This window comes from Sciurus carolinensis, chromosome 13, assembly GCF_902686445.1.
Source record: "Sciurus carolinensis chromosome 13, mSciCar1.2, whole genome shotgun sequence".
Taxonomy (NCBI): domain Eukaryota; kingdom Metazoa; phylum Chordata; class Mammalia; order Rodentia; family Sciuridae; genus Sciurus; species Sciurus carolinensis.
This window is the reverse complement of record NC_062225.1, coordinates 88691016-88713706: the sequence shown is the minus strand read 5'-3', so window position 1 is coordinate 88713706 and position 22691 is coordinate 88691016. Positions and strand designations below refer to the sequence as shown.

The 22691-nt window shown below is 38.0% G+C and overlaps 1 protein-coding gene across 9 annotated transcripts in view; it reads right to left on the bottom strand.

The window, feature by feature from the left end:
* Window positions 1-22691, bottom strand: part of Kidins220 (kinase D interacting substrate 220) — a 101358-nt gene that overhangs the window by 73360 nt on the left and 5307 nt on the right. For 5 of the 9 annotated variants that reach the window (XM_047521970.1, XM_047521961.1, XM_047521963.1 and 2 more), the window contains exons 2-7: window positions 15174-15317; window positions 11081-11179; window positions 9996-10094; window positions 7444-7542; window positions 6614-6715; window positions 1398-1496 (exon numbers count right to left, since the gene is read on the bottom strand). In XM_047521970.1, coding sequence (XP_047377926.1) covers window positions 1398-1496; window positions 6614-6715; window positions 7444-7542; window positions 9996-10094; window positions 11081-11179; window positions 15174-15281 — 606 coding nt within the window. In that variant the 5' untranslated portion in view covers window positions 15282-15317. The remainder of the gene's footprint in view (window positions 1-1397; window positions 1497-6613; window positions 6716-7443; window positions 7543-9995; window positions 10095-11080; window positions 11180-15173; window positions 15318-22691) is intronic. The other 4 variants (XM_047521962.1, XM_047521964.1, XM_047521967.1 and 1 more) reach the window with 1 other exon arrangement.

The window sequence follows — 22691 nt, the reverse complement described above, 5'->3', positions numbered from 1 at the left end:
GGTAAGCTGAATCAAACTTCAAATTAATAATTCTTTATAATAAAACCTATAGGAAAAACTGAAATAAAACAATCAATTAATGGTATAGACTATTTCAAGAGAAGTATAAGGTATGTTCTTCACAGTGATCTAAAAACCACATTTTCAAAAATAGATAAAAATCACTTAAGTAATTCTTCCCAAAATCACACATCTAATTAAGCAATAATTCTCTCACATATGAAAAACAGATAGCCTTTTCAAATTCCTTAGTAGTCCATCATCAGAGACAAGTCACTCATCCACTTGACAAACTGTCCAGAAATAGACAACTAGAAGGCATGACGTTCGCAGCTGCCTACAAATCCTGCTCTGTTTCCAAACAGCATGAAAATACTATATACTCCTTGAAGGTCAGCAAATAGTGGCTTCTGCCAAGATGGAAAACAGGAGAAACAGTTGCCATTATCCCAGGAAGTCAAGTGCAATGTGGAGAGTTTACTCTTGTTTCATGTAGTCAGAGATTTGGTAGCATCTCTTCTTAGCATCTTTTATGATTCAGCTCACATTAATTATTTATGTAAATAGCAGTCTATATTATTTTAATTTACACATAAATTTTGGATCCTGTATATTCTTTATAAGCTTAAAGAAAAAGTCATTTATGAGGTTTCTCTGGTTTCCCAAATACTCAGAACAGGCTGGGTACACAGCTGGCACTCAATTAGGAATTAATAACTGCTAGCCAGTAAGCTGTATTTAGCCAATTTTTAACTTTCTAGGTTGACTTCTGATTTATTAAATCTGTTTATTGAAGAGGGAAAATAAGGTGCAGCCAGTATCCAAAAAATTATACTACTTTAAATTTTTAAGGAAAAAGCATGCATAAGTTTTTTTCTACAACCAAGATTAAACTATTCAGTTTGAGGGGTAGAGCACTTTTTTAGTGCTCAGTGGTAGAGCACTTTTATCAACATCTTTAAAAAAACTATTCAATTTGAAGAGTTTTTAAAAAAATTAGATTACTGAAAATGATTCTTAGTAGTTTTAGCCTCTCAAAATTTATATGTAAGTCTGGGGTTGTGGCTCAGTGGTAGAATGCTTGCCTAGCAGGTATGAGGCACTGGGTCTGATCCTCAGCACCACATAAAACAATAAGCAAATAAAATAAAGGTATTGTGTCCATCTATAATTAAAAAATGTATTTTTTAAAAAAATTTATATGTATTAGCAATTGGTTCTTAAAAGCATATATTTCTTAAGTTTTTCATTATACAACATACTTGGGATAACAGAAAATGCTTGTTTTTCTAAATTGATATCATTTAAGAACTGGAAGGAGATAATTATAGGTATAAACTAAGGGAAAATATTCTCTCTTCTAAAATAAGGGGTTAAGATACAAAAAAGATACTTACAGCTCCCTCTTGATCAACATCAGCTCCCATGGCCAATAAATGCTTCACACATTCCAAATGACCCTTTCGGGCAGCCCAAACCAAGGGAGTGGTTCCATACTATTAAACAATAAATGTAATATTATCATCAGAGGTATACTAGAAGAAATTAGCTTACAACATTGAATTCTGATAAAAATCATACATTCAGTGTTCTTTAGATGAGTGTTTGGAGCAGTTATAATTTTGATCCTAGATAAATTCTACTTCCCCCATTTTATTTCTCCTGAATAGGTGGTTAATCAAAGCATGCCTTTTAACCAACTTTACTTAATCATTAAAATCAATGACAATTTTTCCATCATAAAATCATATAGTCCCTAATTTTCTACAAGTTTTCACTTCTTCCCATATCTTAAGAAACAGAATTTAAAGTTCAACAGTATGACTGGAGGCACAAAGAGTAACAATCATGTGCCCAACAGTTCTATTCACTTTACAAGCTTAATGCACATGATCCTTCTTACGGAATATGTGCAATTTACAATATCACATTTTCACAGATGAGGAAAGTGAGGCTAGGAAACATTAACAAGGCTGAAGCCACAAGGCTTAAAAAGTGGAACAACCCCCATGAACCCCAAGCCTAGCTTCAGAGTCTATGCTCTTAACCACCATTCCATATCAGCCTCCGTTCTCGACAACCTCAGCCTACAGAGACTGTGCTCAGATGCACTTTTTTCTGTTTGATTCAAAGGGCATCAGAAAATTTAAATCATGCATAAAGAAAGTGAAGAGGCTTTGAGGAGTCTGGACATCATCAGACAGAAAACCCATAAAGACCTTTGAGAACAGGGAGCCTACAGATGGGAATCAACATTTAATGAACTCTTTATGTCAGCCCTGTCCACTAGGACGTTCTGTGTTGATGGAAATAGTCTATAATTCCATACCGCCCAACACAGCAGACACTAGTCATGTCCATTATAAACTGAAATGTGGCTAATGTGACTGAGAAAATAAATTTTTAATTTTACTTAATTTAAGCCTAGCCATTTGTACCTGGTGACTACTGCCCCACATAGCACCACTCTACAAATTATGTCAGACACCCCATTAACAACATTGTTGCAAGCTGTAGCAGTTGGCACTCTCCCTTGATGGATGGGACCTTTGTGGCAGGCAGAATCACAGGGCTGCGAATACAGCATATGGGAGGGGAAGCCTGACAAAAAGGAGGAAGGCCATAAAGAGAACAGCTGTCACCATCACTGCTGCCAAATAAACTCAGGGATGTGGAATAAGAGCACAGAAGGAACTTCCCCATGTTACTCCTGCATCCACAATCTTCTCCCAGAATTAAATTCTCTTTTCTAGCCTGCTCCTTTGTGGATAAAATTTTCTCTTACTGGAAAGCCCTTCCTGGCCCTACAAAGCAAGATCCTAAACATCTGCCAAGGTAAGACACATACACATTTATCACTCATCTTTAAATATTCTAATTATAATTAAAATCTCATCCTGTGAAAACCTGCTACATTTGACTTTCATCCTATTCAGAGAGATGAACTGTGCAAGACTGCATCTGCTCTCATGTCTGTTTCCCCTCCCCGTCACACTGGTCCCCAGTCCTCACCCTTAAATTCAGCAGACACTCTCCCTTGAATCATCACAGAGTTCTTAAGATCCAGCACGAACTTCCTTGCTATGCACTTCCTGTCTACTTACCAGCTCTGCAGTCAGTCACCTTGCTAAGTCCCTTTTCTTTCCTCACATTCTGGTCTCTTTCCCTCCTAAATAGAACGCCTTGATGCATACTCTTGATCCCATCTTCCTGTTTCACCCAGACTCTTAGAGACCTCCTCCGGCATCATCAGTCTTTTCTTATTCCCCCTTCCTGTTAGGCTTCCAAGGTAAGTTCTTCCTCTTTAGGTTCTCCTGTCCCAACAAACTTTTCCAAAATAAGCTACCCTCTTAATACTCATCCTTGTTCTTTCTTTCATACTTTTCAAAATAATGTATAATGGCTATTTCCAATTCCTAACCAAAACCCCCTCAAGAACTAGTTTCTACTACAAATATTACAAAAACAGTATTCCTCAGTTCACCAATAGTCCCAGATCTATCATATATCTTTAACTCAGTTCTTTCTTTTCCTGAAAGTTCTGCAGTGTTCTGAACTTCTATTTTTTTTTTTTTTTTTGTACTGGGGACTGAACTCAGGGGCACTTGACCACTGAGCCACATTCCCAGTCTTTTTTTGTATTTTATTTAGAGACAGGGTCTCAACGAGTTGCTTAGTGACTTCCTAAGTTGCTGAGATTGGCTTTGAACTTGCAATCCTCCTGCCTCAGCCTCCCAAGCCACTGGGCTCCCGGGTATGTGCCACTGTGTCTGGTCTGACTGTATCTTTGACCTTGAACATCCAATTCATTTATCACTTTTGACTTTTCACCAGCCAAATTCTCCTTCCTCTGGGAAACACTCCTAATTATCAGCCCTTTGATCATCATAATATATTACTAGGGATTTTAGTTATCAAATCCATGGTCCCGAAATTTCAAGAACACTTCTATATAATTCCTTCATCACCAGCAGCCCAAATATCTATGCCTACTACCCAGCAGGACAGACACCCTTAACTACAGGTATGCATTGCTTCAAAGTCAATGCATCTAAAACTAACTTCATTTCCCTTCTCTAAAAATTAGTTCAATAAAAACCTATTTTTGTCAGTCTTTGATCCATCCCACTGTGCACTTGTAAGTGATGATTTTTCTAAAATACCAGTTTGTGTCAATTAACTACTCAAATTCCCCAATGTTTTTCAGAGTCTGCAGGACAGACATCCACTTCCACAGTAAGGTGTTCAAGGCCCACCTGAAGGTGGCTCCTTCCAGGGCCATGGCTTCCTCCCACAGCTCCTCTCTCCACACTTGGCTTAGCTCTACCCACACTGGTCTGCTCAGCCCCGCCTTAACGTGCCGCAGGCAGTCACACTCTGGGGCTTTCTGCTCTAGTTTTTTCCTATGCCTAGTATGGTCTCCTCCCTTACCGTCCATGGATGTAAGTTCTGATTTTTCTTTCAGGCTAAACTAAGTGTCAGTTCTTCTACGGATTCTTTGCAGTGCTGGAGATTGAACCCAGGGTCTTGTGCTTGCAAAGCAAGCACTCTACCAACTGAGCTATATCCCTAACCCTGAACTCTCCTATCTTCAAAGTCCTAAGTTACCTGAACCTTAGTTTCATACTTTACACTCCCGTTTATCTGCCTGCTTTTCTAAACATAGATCATTTTTGTTTTGTTTTGTTTTTGAATCTTCTGTGTTAAGTGTGAGGACAGGGCACTATACACAGCAAGTATCAGACATCTTCTCAAAATGCTAAAGAATGACAGATTGAGTAGCATAATAAATGATTGTGGAGGGCCTGGAATGTCAGGTTACCTATAAATAATTTTCTGTAGGCCAGAAGGAGAAAATAAAGGTTTCTCCATATTAAATTGTCACATCAGAAGCATCAACAGAAAGAACTGCATCCATTTTACACATGCCTTAAACCTCAGTCAATCTGAAATAACCAACAGTACAAAATGTAATATTCCTAAATACATTATAAATGTCTGAAATAACCTATTATTTTATGTAATATTTAAAAAAAATAAGGCACAGAAATCATAAAGTACAAAAATAAACTAATGCTGAATACACTTTTTTTTTTTTTGGGGGTGCTGGGGATCGAACTCAGGGCCTTGTGCTTACAAGGCAAGCACTCTACCAACTGAGCTATCTCCCCAGCCCCATGAATACACTTTTGAAGATTTTACATACGTACACACCTGTATGATCACCATCCAGATCAAGGCATGGGTGATTCCTTAGTAAGCAATATTGTGTTACTTAAAGAAGATAATGCTCAGAATATACTCCAGTTACAAAACAAAACAAAACAAAAAAAGTCTTCAGGAAATAGCTACTCTTTTCTATGTTTAGATACACAGTTATTGAACATGACCATCATAACAATATGCCAAGCTCTAAGTCACCTAGTAGAAATAACGAAGGTACAAAATGACCCAAAAAGAAAAAAAACATGAGGAGTATTCCTTATCCTCATGAAATGTCCTCTTCAGTGTTGAGAGACATAAAAAAGTCAGTGGTTAGAGGCAAGAGTTTATGTGCTCTGACGGAAGGATGCAGAGAACACTGACGGCACAGAGGAAGAGCACCAAAGGAGGGGACTCAGCCAGGCAGCTAACACCTGGAACGGGCCTTGAAAAACAAACAGGAGTTCATCAGGCACGAGGTAATGACATCATTCTTAGCAGAGGGAACAGAATAAACAAAGAAAGCTAGTTCACAGAATGTGAGGCACACTGTTGTATCTAAAAGCATAGTGTATATGGAAAGGAATGGCAAGAGTTTAGCCTGGAAAGTTAACTAAAGCCAAACTGAGAAATCTGTCTGGGCTTTAACCAGAAGCAGCAAAAGTTACCAAAGCTTCCAAAAGCAAGGAAGAATAAGAGGATTAGATTAGCACCTATTCAATGTTTAAGAAGAATGTTAAGGGTTTTTTTTTAAAAAAAAAAAAAAAAAAAGGAATAGAACAACAATCTAGGGAACTTTCTGGAGGTGAGGGTAAATGAACTGAGCCTTCAGAATTAATAGAAGCTACCAAAGACAAGGAGGAGAGGACACTGAGAAAGAGGTACCCTGGGAAAGAAAGAGCACAGGTGCTCAAGAAACCACTTCATCTGGGAACCCTGCATGCAAAGTAGTTGGGGTACAGGTAGCAGGAAAAGGGGGAGAAAGGAGGCATGGCCCACTCCATCCATCATACCAGGGATGGTCTTTAAGATTTTAAGAACAATAGAGAGACAATCAAACCTCAGTTTCAGAAAAATCATTCTTGCAACAATACAAAGAAAGCAGATAGGACTGAAGGTGGGAGGAAAAGTTACAACAGAAAACCTCAAATTACGAACAATGAATCCATTAAGAGAGACATTATCCCTGTCCATCCTCTTGAGAAAAACGAATGCAACAATAAACATCGAAAGGTCATTTAGTAAAAATACATATAAGGAATCCATCTACAAGAGATATATCTACCTAAAATACATTAATATACAAAAATATAAGATACACTAGAGCAGTTTCACATGAAAATGTTTATAACTTAGATACCTCGAGTGGACATAATACGAACTTGAACCTAGCCAGATTCTACCAACTTACCTTATCAGAGCAGTTGACTTTAGCACCATTTTGCAGTAAAAGATGCACTATATCTGCATGGCCTCTCCCTGCTGCCCAAATGATTGGGTAAACACTATACTGCTGGGATGGATAGATAGATGGGAAGGAGGAAGGGATACAGGGAAGGAAAAAGGGAGGGGTGCAAGGGAGGGAAGGAGGGAAGGGGAGAGAGAAAATCTTTTAGGTGGATATTCACAAAACACATCTGCTAAGTAAAGTTAATATCAAAGGGAGTAACCTAAAGCAATATTAAATCAAGTTATAGACCATTCTCTACTTTAAAAACACACAAAATATTCATACATAAATGGCAATTAAGATACATTCAATCTTATATAAACACATATTATGAACACCTTTAACACCTTTATTTTTATGGTCAACACATGTACTATGATTATCTGGCCAACAGACAAGATTTTTATGAGGAATACAAAATAAAAGAAATATGAGCATATACAACAGCATGAACATGTTTGGTCTAAGTGTCTTTTTTTTTTTTTTAAAGAAGTTCAAAGTAAGAATGCATTTCCACAGAAAATAAGCAAGATAACTAAGGATTTTAAAAATCCCCTTTTGAGATATACTGTTAAAATTAACATTTGAACTCTAAGAATTACCTTTATATTGATAAAGACTGAGAAATAAACTTAGCTTACAAAATTCTCATTTTGTTTGGAGATTACATTCTACATTTAGTCTGACCTAGACAATCTCTATCAATCTGGAAGTCACCTGTAAACAGCTTAAAGCCTCCCCTAAGAAATCTACCACTTAGATCACACATGAGCTTTTCTGTTACTGCTTACCAGCCCAGTAACATTTGGATTGGCACCATGAGAAAGAAGCAACTCCACCACTTCAGTGCGGCCTTTGTAGCATGCCCACATGAGAGCAGTCCATCCCCCCTAGAGAACAGAGAACAAAGGGGAGGATAAAACTGGGTATTTTCTAAGCATAAAAATACTACCACTAATCAAGGTCCTTCTGTGTATATCTTAATGAAACCATTGTTTTATGAAGTCAATACTATGTAATTTTCCAATATTCCCAGAAAATACAAAATAGTACATGAAATGAGTCAAATCTCATACATTCACAAATGATGACTCCAAAGTTTATGCTACATCACAAATATTGAAATAGGGTACATTTTTGTTGGATAATTCCAAATTTCTAGATTTATTTTGGTTACTTATAAATTTTAGAGAATTTTAATTTCAAGAAAACTACACCTAAATTTGCAAAAATCAAAAGATTGCAACCAATTAATTATAGAAACAGCTTTATATTTCATTGAACTCATTTAGTTTAGTGCCTAAAGAAAGAATCTGCCCTAGACTTCCTGGCATTATATTCTGGAATTCTTTCTGAACCCCATAGGACCCCAAATAATCACTTTCTTCTCCTTGTACAAGTCCCAGGACTCTGTCTTCCCTATCTTGCTGGCTACTACCACCTGCCAATCCTTTGAGATTTAGTTGCCAAAATAACTACTAAGAGAGACAGAGTCCTCAGTTTCCCCAACTTCTGGCATTTTAAAGCCAAACACAAAGATCCTTTAAATGTTAAAGAACCAAAAGAGTAACGAATCATTTAACTTCCTTGCCGACGTTCACATAAGAGTGATAGAGGAAAAAGAATTTGGAGAAGGCAGAGCTGGACTCAAAACCCACCCCATTGGCTTTGTCTGTGGACAAAGACTCACCTCTTCTAGCCCCCATTTCCTCAACTATAAACTGAAAACAAAAATCAATCTTTGGTCCATAGGATTGTTCTGATAAGTTAATTAAATGATATGGTGGATCAAGACACTAAAAGGACAGGCACAGAACTGGTACCTAATCTTATTCATCACATAATAAACTGGTATGATACCTTTAATAAAATATTGAGAACAACAAGCTACCTTACACCAATAAGGTAAGATCACCACCTTTTACTCTCAGCTGCCGTATCATCCTTTGCCTGGGCTACTGACATCATTATCTTCTCTTCCTAAACTTTTATTGCTTATACCCAAACATCTTTTTGGAAATTGTACAACATAAAGAGTTCTCTGAATATATTAGTGAGCTGTGAGCTTCCATCACTGTCACAAAAAAAAAAAACAAAAAAAACCCTGAGATCTGAGACAAACATCTCGAGGAGGAAAGGTTTATTTTGGTTTTTGCTTTGTTTTGTTTTTTAGTTATAGATGGACATAATACCTTTATTTTATTTATCTATTTTTCGTGTGGTGCTGAGGATTTAACCCAGTACCTCACAAGTGCTAGGCAAGCGCTCTACCACTGAGTCGCAACCCCAGCCTCAAAGGTTTATTTTGGCTCATACTTTCAGAAGTTTCAGTCCATGGTCATTTGACCCCATTGCTTTTGGGCTGTGGCAGTGGAGCACAGCACATCATGGTGGGAGCACACAGCAGAGACCTGTTCACCTCATGGCAGCAGAAACAAAGAGAAAGAAGAAGGGACCAGAGTCCCAATATACTTTTCAAGGGCACATCTCCAGTGACCTCCCGTCCTCTAGGCCCCACCTTTTAAAGGTTCTACCACCTCCCATTCAGCCCATAGCTGGGAACCAAACACTTAACACTACTGCCCCTGAGGGACATTTCAGATGCAAAGTATAACAGTGTCTTCTTATAAAAGTATACCACCTATTCTGCTGCATTTTGAGAATACAAGACTAGAGAGATAAAACCTTTACATATATCACTACTAAATGCAAAATGGTGGAATGCAGCAATTTTTTTAAAGCTCAGACTATTTGTACTTCCTAAAGCACCATCAGCTTAGTAATAAATGTTTTACATGTCAAGGCAGATCATCTTATTCCTTTCTTCTACTACTAGAATTAACTTTTAAAAAGATTAAGCATTTTACAGAATAATACATTTTACTTTTATGCTTTAACCAGATACCAAGATCAAATAAGAGCTAAGTGATAATTAAGGACCTCATCTTGTTAAACTTGTACTGTGCACAGATAGCAGGTCTGAACAAAATTTACATTTTTATAAATAAATGTACAAGCATTAATCTGAAAGTTACAAGTGACAAATATTTTTAAAACTCTACAACATCCTTAATTTTCTCAAAACTTTTAAAATACTGACATGTGGAAGAATAAGTTGTTTTTAACAGTATCTCAGAATTTTAAACTCTGAAATAAACTAAAGATGATGACATTCTAAAAGAGGAACATTATTACACTTGAGTTCAAAATATCCTTGAGGGTCCAATCCCAAATCCTGAAATCATAATGATATCACTTCACACACAAAAACACAGAACTTCACAAGTATCTCTTATTGCTGGTAAGATTTCAGATAATATCATAATAAAGAAAATGTACATACCATATCACGGTGCTCCAAATTAACCCCACATTTAAGTAGTTCTTCCACAATGTGTATGTGCCCTTCTTTTGACGCGGATATAAGTGCTGTCCAATTATCCTTTAACACGTAAAAAAAAAAAAAAAAATGGTGTGTTTTAAAACCAAAAATAACATTCCAAGGTGACAAAAAACAAATTTGAATTTACATACCAAATGATCATACCAAATTGACATGATCTGACCCTCTTTAAACTTCTACTAAATAATGCTAAGGTTCTCTTAAGAATTTATCTACCTCTATCACTACTAATGGCCCAGAAATGGTTTCACAACTCCTTGTTCAGTCTTCTCACTGAACTTCTAATTGTATATGGTGTTTTCTTAAAAGGAGAAAAGATGAGACCACCTAAACCTCAAGAATAATCCTGTGGCTAGCAGCCTTTACTATAAATTGAAATTAAAAAGCCTGTAATCAGATCTGAGAGCACATGCACAGGTCATTAAATTAGAGTGACTCCACATGATGAATGTAGAAACTACATATAAAGAACTACTACCCTTTATTTTTCAAATAAAGGACGTAAGTACGCTATTTTAACTTTTATTCATAAGAGCAATTTAAATAATCAATCAATTTGAAAAAAAAAGGTAGCCATGTGACATTCAAAGCAATTCCAAGAAAACAGGGTAAATCAGAGATAATGTAACCTCTTGGAATGATGATTTATCCCTCAGGAGTGATATAAAAAGGGACCGTGTCTTTCTGATCGTGATCAAATGTAACACTGGCAGCACATTATCATTAGGGGAGTTACCTAACAACAGGCTCAAACACAGCTATTTACTAGACAGGCGTTTATTTGCATGAACATGTGTCAGCCATTGCCAACTGTGTAAGAAAAACAAAAAGAGCTGACATCCTTTATTGAAAGCCAACATTTTTCTCCTAAAATACTCTTTACAAAACTGATGTAGCACATTAGTCAAGTTTGAGATACATCTGAAAGTACAAATTTAATCAATTACTTTTGAATCACTTCTTAAAACTGAAGAAACACAGTTAAGAGAAAGAAAGACCAAAGAATAAATTATGTTTATATATACCAAATCTTCCAAGTTGCAATTAGCTCCATTCTTGATCAATTCTTTCACTATTTCCAGACTGCCTTGTTGAGCAGCTATCATCAGTGGAGTCTGGCCACACTGGAGAATATAAAACACACAGGGGACTTACCAAGATGATGTACTTTCACCGCAACACCACAGTTAAATACATCACACTTGCATGTTCATGAGGTATGTTAAGCACTACTTGTTTTTACTGTATTTATTTCATTTACAAACAGCTTTGAACATTTAGGTTTGGTTTACTAACAATTTAAAAACCAAAAAGGTAATGAAATCTATTTTTTTTTCTTCCCATAGTGTTAATAATCTGATTTTGGCACTGTGAATTCATTCAAAATCAGCAAACATGCATAATATTAGGAACTACAAAGTTAAATCCCACAATGTATATAAAATCTCAAAATAGGTATTGTAACCAAATACTCCAACACAGGCAAAATATGATATAGAATGGGGTTTTAATCACGTTTGTTTTATCTAAAGCAAAACATAAAACAACACAGTACTACATATATAATACACATATGCAGTTTAAGCCTTTCCTTACAACCTAGACTCTCTAAAATAAAGCCTGGGCTAGTTAAGTCTGTTTTCCTGCTTTTCAAAAGTAAGCGCAGGGGTAGCCTCCTTAGCCCTGGAAATGGGGCAGGGCCCTGCAGCTGGCTCTGGGACAGGTCACCTCCTCTACTGCAAGTGCAGCACAAATATCACCATTGTTCAATGCCAAGATGTGAAACAGACTAGGAATCATCAGATTAAACAGTGGAAACACAAAGGAATAAGAGAAAAATTTACACCAGAAATTAAATTAATTAGGGGCTGGGGCTCAGTGGTAAAGCACTTGCCAAGCACATATGGGGCACAGGGTTTGATCCTCAGCATCACATAAAAATAAATAAATATTGTGTCCATATACAACTAAAAAAATATTTTTTTAAAAAATTAATTACAAATATCTATGCACCTACTTATTATGTAGGTACGTATTTTGTATCAGCGTGGAGGAAAGTATCTGTGATTTTTTTTTTTTTAAATGCCAGTTTGCCATCATTCCCTTGCTTTAAACCCTTCAATGTTTCCCCACTGATCTGGATGAGAACTCGCATCCTCCCCAAGGCCTGCAGAAGCCCTGAATGACAGAGCGACAGGGCAGGCCTGTTTCTCTACCACAGCTGCACCCATCTCCAGCCCCATCCCCAGCCCACGTGCCCTCATTCACTTTCCCACCTCCTGACTGATGCCATGACTGTCCTTTACTCTTTAACCCTTGCTTGGCATTACATTTTTATTTGTGTGATTAACAACTGATTTTGCCTATCTCTCCTAAAGGCTTTATCCTCCGTGAGGAAATCTATTTTCTTCATGTATTTAATACTGTACATGGAAAGACAGTGGAATGAATCGGACATCACTTTCTTATGTTCATAAATGAATATACCACAGTGATTCTCCACTCATGTACAAACACAAGAATGGAATCCTAATTACAATAAGATATACTCCATGTGTGTATTATATGTCAAAATATTCTCCACTGTCATGTATATCTAAAAAGAACAAATGAAAAATAAAATAAAAAATATACTGTACATGGAATGTGAGGGACAGTTGACAGCATCCAGGTACTCTAATTTTTCAAGTAAATGAGTGAGCCAAGTCTCAAAGAATTTTAAAATCAATTAAAAGCAACACAGAAACAAGCAAATGATTATAATAATAACTGTCAAATATAACAAAAGCTATGGCAAAGATAATAAAGAGTTAAACACAAATACTGGTTCAAATAAAGTGCAAAAGTAAATCACATTTAAATATAGATATTCTTATTTAACGATTGATACTAAAATTATATAAGGCCACCACATCATTCAACTGGGGTCATTAGGGAATGAGGGGTTACACATAAACAGATTTTACAGGTGAAAAAGTTAATCCTTTAAACATTAAATTTGATAATCACCATTCTAAAAAGCAATTGCACATACTGATACTTGTTAAACAGATTACCTTCAACTGTATGTTTATGGTTCTGAGTCATAGTAAAGGCATCAATTACTATATCACACATGCTTCTGTCAGCTCTAAATTTTTTGGGGTATACTCTACAGCATGCTTCTCCCTTCTAATCTACTGAGATGAAGAGTGAGATGTCAAAGTCACTGGTAAAATTCAGAAATTTAAGCCAACAAACTGAATCCAAAACACTAAGGATGCCTGAATTTTACATTAGAGTTTACAAAACAGTAATAGCAAAGACTCAGAGATATATTCTGTTTACTTTCTGGAGTCACAGCTACACTTCAGATGGATCACACAATTAAGTGTTCCATGAAACAAGATATTTAAAAATAATGTAAACGTGCATTAGTACTTATAACACAAAGAAAGATGGTATAAACCTGATTTAACTAGAAATACATGCCACGTGACTTGAACAGTCTTCTCTTACAGAAACTCTGAACTGTCTACCAGTATCCAGAGGAACCAGATTTGGCTGGGGTGGCATGTGCTGGGCTAAAAAGCCCCAGCTTGCAGTCAGAAATGACCCCATGATGCTGCTCTGGCTGAGTCTCCCAAGAAAGCACTATGAGAAGACTAGTTCAGGTGGCTTATGTCCTTTTTCTCTCTTCTTGACCAATGTGCACACAGAATGCTGGAGTTGAGGTGAATAACTGGAACAATGAGGAGTGGCTAGAAAAGTACAAAGAGTCTGGGTCCTTGAGATGTCCTGGGCCACCACACCAGCCTTGGACTGGCTCCTCTGCTTGTAGCTTGTCATTATGTGAGAGCAATAAAACCTTCAATTATAAACCACTGTCCTGAGAGTTATTAGGCACAGTCCAAAGCAAATCTTAACTGGTATACCTTTGTAGCTACACTATCCACAAAAGTAAATGATTTTCAGGAAAGGTTGCCATGAAGTTTTATTAGATTTCTAAAGAAAGAAGGATAGTTACCTTATAAGTTGTCTTAAAACAAAGCCTACCTTTGTACTCTCCTGGATCTTGCTAAACCAATCTAGTAACTACAGTTACAGAAATAAGGACTAACCTATCATGATATGACAACTTCATCATTCCATTTGAAAATGAACCACTGAAGTGCCCTTCCATATCTAAGCCCAGAAGCCCATCAAACACAGGATTATATAAACTCCATAACTCCTGAAAATACAGTTCTATGAAATGTTTATTTTCCTTAAGTTTTATAAAATACACACATACTTTGCCAGTTACAAAATTCATACAAAAAGTTTTTCATCTTTAAAATGGCATGCCAATAACCTTCAGATTGACTGTACATGATAAAATAAGATCAACATTTTGTACTCATATTGATAAACAGAAATATCTAATTTATTAATGCTTATGAATTAATAACACATAAACTATTTAACTGTCTTAAAGATGCTGCACCTAAAATTCCCCAGTGTGTGGAATGAACAGTCCAGGACGAGAGTAAGGGCTCCACTAAAGAAAATATTTTTTAAAATTCCTAATGTCTGTTTAGTCCACTTGTAGGAAAAGCAGGTCTATATGTTCTCTAAAGCTTCCTAGAAACACTTTAATTTTCATGACTCAAACTTCTTGAATATTGATTATTCCATTGGGGCAAAAACAATCATCAATCTACATTCAATATTCAATCATTTACATAAGTTAAATGTAGTATGAAAACATGGAATTTCAAGTATTTTCAACAATGTTGTCATATCGTAAGTCCAATAAGACATGGCTGAGAACTGCCTGTTCCTACTCGCTTCTATCCTGAGCATAGTACCTGCGGGTTAGCCAGGTAATAACTGTGGAAGAACTTAATTGTAAGCAGGGCATGGTGGCACATGCCTATAATCCCAGAGACTCAGGAGGCTGAGGCAAAAGGATCAAAGTTCAAAGCCAGCCTCAGCAACTTAGTGAGGCCCTAAGCAACTTATCGAGAGCCTGTCTCAAAATACAAATAAAAAGGGACTGTGATGTGGCTCACAGTGGTTAAGCACCCCTGGGTTCAATACCCAGTAAGAAAAATTAAAAATAAAGCCAAAGAACTTAATTGTAGAAATGTGGCTTACCTCATTTCTTTCATCTACATCTTTGCATTTTTCAAGAAGAGCTTTCAGAGCAGGAATGTTTTCTTCTTCCACATAATTTATTACACTCTGTGATATCAGGACTGACATTTTCACAGAAAGCTGTAGTTATCTTTATTTCAATACCTGTTAAAAGCAAATTAGACAAAAGACATATAATTTGTGGTAGGGAAAAAACTAAGTTCCTATGAAAATATTATCAGTCTTAACCAAGTGCTAAGAAGAAAAACAAGGCTCCATAGCTCAGCGGTCAAAATGCTGACAAGATGTATTTTCCCAAGACTCACACTCATCTCAAACTACTCATTCAAACCCCAAACTCTAGATATGTCCCCGAACCCTCACCATCAACTCAAATCCAAAGACACGATTCACTGCTCCTCTTACTGTCTGTATCTCAGTACATGGCAGCTCCCACACCATTCTTCCAAGGCCAAAAAACCTTAGAACTGTACACTACTTCTCTTCCTCTAACACCCTACATTCAATATATTCCCTACATGTTTTATAGGTAGAGCAAATATTTCACATTTGACTACCACACTGGGACAACTCCCCTGACTTCCCCTAATTTGTCCCCTTGCTTCTGCTCTGCCCGCCCTACCCCACTATCCACCATGAGGCACTCGGAGTGATTGTCTGAGAACATAAGCGGGACCAGAGCTACCAGAGGCTGAGGGAATGTGGGGGTGGTTAGGATAAGAACCTGTTGGTCCAAGAATACAAAGTCCTCAGGAGACAGAGGTGCCAGCAATATATTGCATAGCATGGTGACTATAGTTAAAATATATTTCAAAGCTGCTAAAAGATTGAATTTTAAATGTTCTCACCACAAAGTAATAAGAAGAATGAGCCTGATTAGATCACTCCACAATGTATAAATATGCATGGAAATTCACACTGTACCCCATAATTGTATACAATTAGGATTTATCAACCAAAAATAAAATAAAAATGTAAAAAACCTTAAACATGTATCAGAATCATCTAGAAAGCTCAGAACACAGATTGCTGGGATCTATCCTCAGAGGTTCTGACCCCACAGTTCTGGTCCTTGAATGTGCATCTTTAACCAGCTCCCAGGTAACGCTATCACTGCCAACTGAAGATCCACACTGGGCACAGTACCAAATCAGAGGGCATCCTCAATGGCTTCTCAAAGCACTCACAGGAATATCATTTTCATCTTGGCAGAGGACTCTAAGTGGCACAACCTCTCATCTCTCTAGTACCTCCAACTCATCTCCTTCCACTCCCCCCTGGCCACTTCGCTGCATGACCATACCAAGCACTGTCCCGCAGGTCTCTGCACTACACTTCTGTCGGCCTCAACTCTTCTTCCACCAGACATGCACATGGCTCACCCCTCACCCTATCAGGTCAAGAAGCACAACGTGATGTGGGAGAAATAATCTCCCACAGCTCTGCCAGGGCCCTGTGCTCCCGCCCCCTTGTCCTGCTTCATTATTCTCCATCACTTACCACTATCTGCTTACAATCTGTCCACTTCCACTAGAATGTAAGTTTCAACAGAATGGGAACTTTATTATATTCAATTGGACATCCAAGTGAAAATAAACAAATATCAAACCATACTTTGAACCATAAACACTGCTAACTCAAAACTGACCTAAATGTCATATCTAAAAGCAGAAAACTCTTGAAAAAAACAGATATTTTAGTGACTGTTATGGTTTGGATGTGAGGTGTCCCCAAAAGCTCAAGTGTGAAATAATGTGAGAAGGTTCAGAGAAGAAATGATTAGGTTTTGAGAGTCTTAACCTAATCAGTAAATTAATCCCTGATGGGATTAACTGAGTGGTAGCTGGAGGCAGGCAGGGTATGGCTGGAGGAGATGGGAATTGGGGCGTGGCTTTGGGTATATATATTTGTATCTGCAAGAGCAGAGTCTCTCTCTGCTTCCTCATCACCTTGATGTGAGCTGCTTCCCTCTACCACACTCTCCTGCCATGATGTTCAGCCTCACCTCAAACCCAGAGGATTGGAGCTGGCCTTCTATGGACTAAGACTTCTAAAACCCTGAGTCCTCAAATAAACCTTTCCTCCTTTACAGTTGTACTGGTCGGGTCATTTAGTCACAGCAGCGAAATAGCTGACTAAAACAGTGACCCTGGATTAAGAAAGTCTCCTCTGATACACTAAAAACATAGTCCATAAAAATGGAAAATTAATAAATCAGAATTCACAAAAATTAAAAGCTTGTGCTCTATTAAGATAATGAAATTAGTTGAGACCAGTGACTCCTTCCAACTCCTTCACTCTTGAATGGGAGTATCTGTCCCCCAAGTGTATTTTAAGCAGTCTCCAGATAAGTCTACACCTAGTGCCTTATTTCCACCTGACTTAGATGGCAGGATTTAAGACTTTCTGACTGATGAGACTTAACCGAGAATATGGACTGTGGCTTGAGGCTGTGATGAGTGGTGACTCTGGAGCACCCTACAATGGGGAGAATATATTTTGCCTGTGGGAAGGAAGTCTAGCCCTGGGGGCCAGAGGGCAGAAACCATTGTATTGTATGATTCCAGGTATGTATGAACTTCTAGAAAAGAAAACTATAGGGACAGAAAACATTCAAGGCTGCTGGGGTCTGCAGAAGAGGAATGGGATGACTATAAAGGGGTACAAGAGAATTTGGGGTGCTGATGCATGTTCTGTGTCTTGACTTTTGGTGGCAGTTACACAATCATAATTCACTGATCAAAATTCAAAATTGTGCATGAACAAGGATAAATTTTATTATATGTAAATTATATATTATACCTTACTTTTTAAAAAATTCTTGAAAAAATTGTTATTTGGTTCAATAATTTCACTTCTACGAATCAATGCTGAAACCAGGAGACACACAAAGATTTTAAATACCACATAAGAACAAAAAACTTCAGAGAATTCATCACACAAATGAATAATAAAGTCATAAAAATATTTCCCAAAAAATGAACCGTCAGAAAAAAGCTTATGCTATACAAAGAGGAGAGGAATTAAGAAATACATATACAGTATCTCAACTATTTTAAATAAATAGATTTTCCAATACAGAAATGAAACAGAATAATGGTAACTGGCATTTTTATTTTCTTCAGAACTTTTATTTCCTAAGTTGTCCAGAGAGTGATACTTCTATCACTGGAAGCCAGCAGGAGAATTTTTTAACCATCTCCAACACCTTCATTTGGTCCATTTCTTATAGAATCAAGCTTACCAGCAGCTCGGCATGCTGTCCAGGATCTGGCTTCTCTCCCTTTATGCTGGCCCTACCTACTCTACAGCCCTGCTAAGCTGAAGCCCCAGGAGTTGCCCTCACCCCGATTCTGCGCCTGCTTCTGCTCAGTTAGCTCCCTCCATTTACAACTCCACCCTCATATCCACCCTACCAAAGTATCCACCTGTCTCTCCACAGTGGCACAGCTACCTTTCTGTCCAGTTTATCTCCTGAGTGCTGTTCTCAGGCCCACTCTCAGCACCTCCATTTAGGGCTTTATCACCTATACTCATCAGACTCCTAAGGATGGAAAGGACAAAAGTAACATGGTATAAACAAAACAGATAAATGTACCTCAGGGATGCTGGTTTATTTCCCACAACCACATGAAGAAAAAAGTATGTACCACTGGACCTAAATGTCAGCAGCCTTCTCTTCTTTATCAGTTTCATCTACTTCATCCTAGACCAACTTCTCCACTAAAGGGAATACAGCTTCTCACAGCTATCCAGCCTCAAATCAAATAGCTTCCGACACTAGAGAATACAGTTATGCTTTGTTCCCAAACCCAAAGTCCCAGTAAGAAAGATCTGAATGCCAGATGTGATAGCATACACCTGTAATCCCAGCTACTTAGCCGAGGAGTTCAAGGCCAACCTGGGCAACATATAAGATGCCATCTCAAAAAAAAAAAAAAAAAAAAAGATTTTTTTAAGGTCGGTGGGAAAGTCTGAGAACCCAGACTGAGTTAATTGCCAGCCTCAAACCAATCAACAATGGACACAGGTCGGGAGGGAGTTATGAGTTCATACAGTACTGGCACTGTTTCCAGAAAAGAGGAAACTATCATGATCTAGGTACCTATCCTAAAAACGTCTACGACGCTGTCTCTCACATGGATAAGGGCACAGTCAACTAGTTCCTGCCTCCTTTCATCAGTCCTGCCAGCCCTAACTTGCTACCCTGAAGCAAGAATGGTCTACTGTTGTTAGCAGTAAATAAATCATTGCTTTGAACTATATTAGTCTGGACAGTGAGATGCAGCTTTCGGGAACCCTTCCCAAGCCTAGGGGAACGCCCATTTCCAGCTGACTCCTGTTGATAGGGAGAATTTTGTGCTTTTCATGGAATTCTCTAGCTCAAAAGCTTTGATTTCAAAACCCAGTTGCCTGGAGGTAGAGGAGATGAGCATAAATTGATAAGCCCCAACCAAGCTGTTCATCTGTTTGCCTCCAGAAGCAGCCCTTTCACAGTGAATCCCTTAGATGTTTGCACCTATGTAAACAAACACCAGACTCTCACTATTTGTTACAGCCATTCCACTCACAATTGAGTCTTTGTCTTTATTTTTATAATTCCTAATTTTTCTCAATCCAGCTCACAACCTGCATTCGGTGAAGCGTTCATTCACTGTGCGACCTCGGCAGACAATCTATAAACAACCTCTTAAAATCAGAGTGGATCAGATGATGACTTTACTACTCACAAGTTATTCAAGGAAATCATGCCCTCTGAGCCTTTTAAAACCATTGTGAAGACTCTATTATGTTATTCCTATCTAATACTTTGCCTTGTACTGAATAAAGATTCAATAAATTCAATTCTTGATTAAAATGATGAAGGAATGAATATGCTGCACGTCTTATCATTCCAGCCTCACCTCCCCCAGTCCAAGCCCTCCCACCCTCTACCCAAACCTGCTTCCCAGTCACACCTACAAACCTACTTGCAGCTCCTTCACTGCCCCACACTCTTCCTCCCAGACCTTCGTTCTCACCACCCCTTGGCTTGGAAGGCCCATCCTCCACAGAAGCCTGATCAGCTTCTACACATCCTTCAGGACAGGACTGACCTTAGCTTCCCCTGAAGGCCTTCACTGAGGGGCTGCTGGCCCCAAGCAAGGTCAATGCTCTTCCACTGGGACTCTTCCACACCTGTGAGCACAGCTAAATGAAGAATTCTCACACCACATCCAACTTCCATTTTACTTACTCTTTCCACATCCCCTCTGACTGTTCTGGCAGGGCCCACCCTATAATCCAGCACAATGCCTAATTCTTAGGGGCTGAGAATGAGGAAAAAAAGTGGCCTGGCATGCACAGTGAGACCCTGGTGTTCTCATGTGAACATAAGCAATTTCACAGAACAGCGTCATTAGACAAGGTCACTCTGTGACCATGATCTCAAGACAAAAACAAGACCACTCTGGGATCCTATCTGACAGATAAGAACATTGTCCAAATCACAAAAATGCCCAAACAGCTCCCTATCCTGGCTAATATGAATGATTGCTGCTTCTTTATTAATTACAACTTCAGCTTTACTTCATCATTCTTTTTTTACCTTTTAAATAAGATTTAAAATATCCAATTGCAGAACTATCCCTGCTTTCTGAAGCACCCAAAGACCTGCTTCCTTGAACTATTCCCCAAATCACGTAAAATCAAATTCTGTCAGTCTTTTCTAACCTCTTAAAGGGATATCCCACAGTTCAGTCTGGAGTACATTCTCCTCGACTGCAAGGAGTTAAGACCAACTTTGGTCAATTATAGGTGTGCTCCTGGTGGCCTTGACTGAAGGTCACTGATAATAAATTTCACCAAATAATCAATTTAAAAATATCATGCTTGTGGGTACATATATAAGTACCTGGAATACAAAATAAAATGGTAACATTGAACCCACATCTGTTGGTAAGTAGTAAGACCCATGATACATTGTCATGTTAAAGAGTATGTCTATAGCACAATTCTGCTTGACAAATAAACAAGACCCCTCTACATGTATATATTCAGTGCAGATGTGAACAAGGAAAGATGCAGAAGGACATAAACTGGCTGCTAAAACTGGTTATCTTAACAGGTAGAACTGACAGGAGGGAATGATTCACTTTGCCTCCAAACATCTTTGTGCTGTTTTCTTTTGTTTTACTTGAAATAATAAACATACATTCAGCCAGGTGTGGTGGCACACAGCTGTAATCCCAGCAACTTGGGAGCATGGGGCAGGATCAAGAGACGCTGTTTAAAACAGGGGTGGGGTGCAGGGTTGGGGTTATAGCTCATTGGTGAAGTGCACCTGGGTTCAATTCCTAGTACCAAAAAAGAAATAAAAAATTTAAAAATAAGTCTATATTCTTTTTCACTAGAAAAAAGAAAAGTTATTTTAGCACAAGAAGAATTCTCTGCAGCTTCGCATCTTTGTTCCCATGCTGAGTACAAAAGGCCTTTTTCTTAAAGGAAACTCTGTGCTATGGTTAAAAGTATAGCCCCTAGACTGAAACTGCCTGGGTTGGACTCCTAACATGACCTCCTGCTGTTACAACACCCTGGGTGAGTTTCTTGACATCAGTTTCGAAATCTGCCCATGTTCAAAACACTGCAGTTACACGCAAGGGAATTAAATGGTGCCTAATATGCAGGGCACCTGCATATAATCACTAATAAACATTAGTGATTTTATATAACGATAGAATACTGTCATTTCTTAGCCACACTTTCCCAGTAGAGCTCCCTAAACTATTGTCCTTCACAGGACTTTTGTTTCCTTCACAGCACTTTTCTACAGCTGCCATTTCATGTTTCTCTGTTTAATAGCTGTCTCTGCCACTCACACTTTATAAAAGAAAGGACTATCTTCTTTATTTGCTATACCAGATACCCAACACCTAGCACACAGAAAACACTTTATTTTCTTCAATGAGTGATACCATTTAAATAGATTGGCCATAGTATTTTATGCCTAATGGGAATATATGGTTATACATTCACTAGCACAATTAGCAAGAATAAATACAACTGTCCTAGCATTATCATTTTTATGGTAATGGATTACAATCACCAGAACTTTTTATTTTTATTTTGAGACACAGCCTCACTAAGTTGCCCAGGCTGGCCTGGAACTTGCAATCCTCCTGCCTCAGCCTCCCAAGTCACTGGGATAACAGGTGTGTGCGCCACTGTACCCAGCCTGACATTATTATTTTTTTAATAGCAGAGAGAACCAATAGCAATGCTAGAAAAATATGTTCATGTTGTAGTAAACTCATTTTTAGAAACTGCAAACAAATTTAACAGGCTGACAACAACAAAAGAAACTGAGAAAAACATTCAAATGCTTTCACTAAAGAGCCAAGTAGTTAATAGATGCACTCTATAACTTTTCTCCCATTACAAACAAACTACCAAAACAATAGTGCCCACATTACCCAATGCTTACTGATTTCATATCCTCCAGATATGGTCTAATACATTACTGAATGCGGTCTCTTACAC